Here is a 3,971-nt window from a genome sequence, read left to right as displayed (position 1 = left end):
AGTTGGACAGGTGTACCTAATAAAGTGGCCGGTGAGTGTATAATAGCAGCTGCATTCTGGTGCGATAAGCTCTATGTTTTATATTCAATTAACGTATGATCTGATTAGTCGACCACTCGAAAAAATAATCAGTGATTAGTCGATTATAAAAATAATCGTTTGTGGCAGCCCTAGAGTGGACCAATGAGAGGACTGCCAACAGTGGACCGAGTGGACCCTCCACTGTGGACAACCAGTGGACCAACAAGTGGACCAATGAGTAGAGCATCTGCAGTGGACCAAACAGTGGACTGTCCACAGTGGACTGTCCACAGTGGACCAACCAGTGGACCAACAAGTGAACCATCTGCAGTGGACCAAAGAGTGGACCAACCATGGACCGTCCACAGTGGACGAATGAGTGGACCAACCAGTGGACCGTCCACAGTGGACGAATGAGTGGACCAGCCAGTGGACCAACAAGTGGACCAATGAGGGGACCATCCACTGTGGACCAACTAGTGGACGGTCCACTGTGGACCAACCAGTGGACTAACCAGTGGACCGTCCACTGTGGACCAACCAGTGGACTAACCAGTGGACCGTCCACTGTGGACCAACCAGTGGACGGTCCACTGTGGACCAACCAGTGGACGGTCCACTGTGGACCAACCAGTGGACCAACCAGTGGACCGTCCACTGTGGACCAACCAGTGGACTAACCAGTGGACCCTCCACTGTGGACCAACCAGTGGACGAACGAGTGGATGGTCCACTGGTTGGTTATTCTTGAAATAAGAAAAAAATTGAGTCAAATCAAGTATTTCAAGAGTCTTACTAAGTAAAAATTTCTTACTCCATTAGCAGAAATTTTTGACTTAATCTGAGTCAAATTTTCAGACTAACAACAAATAATCTTACACATTCTGAAAACAAGATGATTATTCTTACACAATCAGTTCTTGTTTAGTAAATCAGTCTGAAAACAAGATCAAAAAGACTTTTTGGCTGATATAAGACTTTAAAACTTGGTTAGATGGACAGTTTTTCTGTTAGTCTTTGTGTTAGTTTCAGATTTTTCATCAACTTTTCTTTTCATATTTCTTCTACAAAATTCTCTCAGCATTAAGCATCTGTGCTGCACTTTCACAGAAAATGCAAACTCTGCAGTAAACACAGCTTTGTTCTTAAAGAACATTTTTACAGAACATATCCAGGCAGGATTGAAGCTCCTCAGGAATTTCAGGAATCATTTCAGACAATATAAAATCAGCTCATTATCTTGCTGTAGATGGAGTCTTCGGCTGTTTCTGTAGGTTTTCAGTGACTCGGGTTCCTCAGCAGAGCTTTACGTTTCACACGAGCTTCACATGAAGAATCAATACGAAGCTCTCCTGATGAACTGATCAATAAATAAAGTGATCCTGAGCACCGGCTGCTCTCTGCATGTTTGAGATGATTAGCCTGTCTGAGGGAATCAGCAGCTCTGTTGTCTGTTATCAACACACAAACATCTCACAGGCAGAAGACAAACTGAACAAACACACACAAACCTCACAGGCAGAAGACAAACTGAACAAACACACACCTTGATGATGTTAAGTTTGTCAAAAGTTCAAACCAAAATGAAGGATTAAAATCAGAGTTGCTCAGACACGTTCAGCAGAACCGTGTCAGAAATACACAACATGTGCACGACCCACACCACAGCATGCAAACACACATTTCAACATTTCTAACCAAATCATTTACACTAACACAACTCAGTGGCGTGTGTGCGTAATGTGTGTGTTTGTTGTGGTCGTACCTCTGTGCTCAGTTGAAGCTCTGCTGTTCGACTGAACTGAGCGGAGATCAGCACCCTGACCACACACACACACACAGACACACACACACACCCATCTCATTGATGAGGGGGTCAGTCTGAATGGAAAGTGGGCGGTCTCATTGGGGGGAGGTCGTTACCACAGCAACAAAGACTTTGTGGTAAAAGCAGTGAAAGGAGGGAGGAGGGACACCCTGACGCCGGAGCAACTACACACAGATCCTTGCTACATGAAACACATGATCACAAATACACAAATACTTTAACACACAGATATTAAATAATTTTCATTCTCAGAAAATCACTGAAAATCAAGAATGCGTACACAGAGGCCAAACAAAACCACCAAAAAGCCTTGAGATCAAAAAAATAATTTAAACGTCTCTCCTCAGATTCTTCTCAGGCCAAGACTCAGTCATCATGTTTTATGATTCCACTTTTTATCTTCTGTTTTCTCTCAGATAAAGTGTTTTAAGATCAGGACAATATCTGTTAGAAGTAATCCAGAACCAGAGGAGAATAAGGACTGGGAGTTTGTAATTGGTAAGTCCAGACCTTATTTGGTAATTCCATTGCAGATTATTTGATGTAATAGTTCAGAAAACGTCACAGAAAACAGAGAAACCTGAACAGGCTGAAAAATCTGATCCAAACAGAATTTAAAGAAATCTTTGCAGCACCAGGAGAGAATAAACTCAACTTTTCTGCCTCCTGGAGACTCCAAGTTCACAACAAAATGTATTTACAATGAAGTATATTTAAAAAGTGGATTTTGCAGGATACCTTAACCTGCTGGACGACTCATCCTGGCCTCGGTGTAGCCCGTCAGGCTCTCTGCACCTGTTCTCAGAACTCACCTGATCCAAGAAGGAGTACAGCTGGACGGCCCGATTGATGTTGTTCCCGGTGTTCTTGACGCGCTGAGAAAAATCCTGCAGCTGGGCCCAGAACGAGTGGACCTTGTCCTCGTAGATGCTGAGGTCGGCGGAGGACACGTCGTCCCAGCGCTCCAGGCGGGTCAGCAGAGCCTCGCCTCGTTTACAGTGGTCCTGAAGGCAGAGAGCAGGACCACTGTAAGGACTGGACTGAGCCCAACCAGCACACAGCAGGTTGGACTTCATCCACGCAGAACCTTTGGTTTCTTAGAAACATCTGGTCGAACTTATGGGGACCGAAGACAGGTCCTAATATGGTGGAACTCCATGTTTGAGTGGGGGTTAGGTTTAGGGTAGTTAGGCTATAGATATGAATAGAAGTCAATGAACGGTCCTAATTATGATAGAAATACAAACGTGTGTGTGTGTGGATGGGTTTTTCCTACAACGTGGGGACAATTTTCCCAAAAATAACAGCCTCATGGGGACCAAAGTGAATCCCAAATGCATGTTACAGGTGTGGGGTTAGGTTTAGGACCAAGGTTTAGGTTGGTTTTAGGGTCAGGTAAGTTTCTGTGAGGGCTGAACGATTAATTGCATTTGTGATAATCTTGCGATATGTTGAAACGAGATTTTCTAACCGCACAGGCTGCGATTTGACTGGTCACGTGACCTGGGAGTGAGCCGAGTGGAGCGGTGTTGCTAACTTAGTGACCTAGCGGCTTTTTTTCCCCAAAAAGAGAACTAACGACAAATCTGGCAACTTTTCCCGGTATTTTTGGAGACTTTTAGAAGCTTTAAATAAATTTACTTTATTATAAAACAGACTGTTTATTGCTTCTGTTTGTTGAAAAATACTTGAGACAACATTAAAAAAATAATAATCGCATATTAAATCGCAATTTATAGATAAAAAAATCGCAATTAGATTATTTTCCAAAATCGTTCAGGCCTAGTACCTGTGAGATTAATTTTAGGATTAATGGTCAGGGTTAGGATATTAAGTCTAAAAACAAAAAGATGAATGGAAGTCAATGGAAGGTCCCCACGGGGTTCAAGAACAAACATACATGTGTGTGTGAGTGTGTGTGTGTGTCATACATAAGCAGCTGGGTAGAAATCGTTGAAGTCCTGATGTCTCCTGTTCAGAAGCTCCAAAGAATCTGCAGGTTCATTCAGAGCCTTCAGTTGGACCTCTCCAACCTCCTCCAGCCACGCCTTCACCTGCAGAGCACACACACACACACACACACAAACACACACACACACACACACACACACACACACACACA

At 43.5% G+C, this 3,971-nt stretch overlaps 1 protein-coding gene across 1 annotated transcript in view; it reads right to left on the bottom strand.

The window, feature by feature from the left end:
• Window positions 1–3,971, bottom strand: part of plekhg4 (pleckstrin homology domain containing, family G (with RhoGef domain) member 4) — a gene marked incomplete in the record, with an annotated part of 75,070 nt that overhangs the window by 14,731 nt on the left and 56,368 nt on the right. The window contains 2 exon segments of the mRNA XM_014025558.1: window positions 2,662–2,853; window positions 3,781–3,903. Coding sequence (XP_013881012.1) covers window positions 2,662–2,853; window positions 3,781–3,903 — 315 coding nt within the window.

Source organism: Austrofundulus limnaeus, unplaced genomic scaffold (genome assembly GCF_001266775.1).
Source record: "Austrofundulus limnaeus strain Quisiro unplaced genomic scaffold, Austrofundulus_limnaeus-1.0 Scaffold484, whole genome shotgun sequence".
NCBI lineage: Eukaryota > Metazoa > Chordata > Actinopteri > Cyprinodontiformes > Rivulidae > Austrofundulus > Austrofundulus limnaeus.
This window is presented reverse-complemented; position numbering and strand designations above follow the sequence as displayed.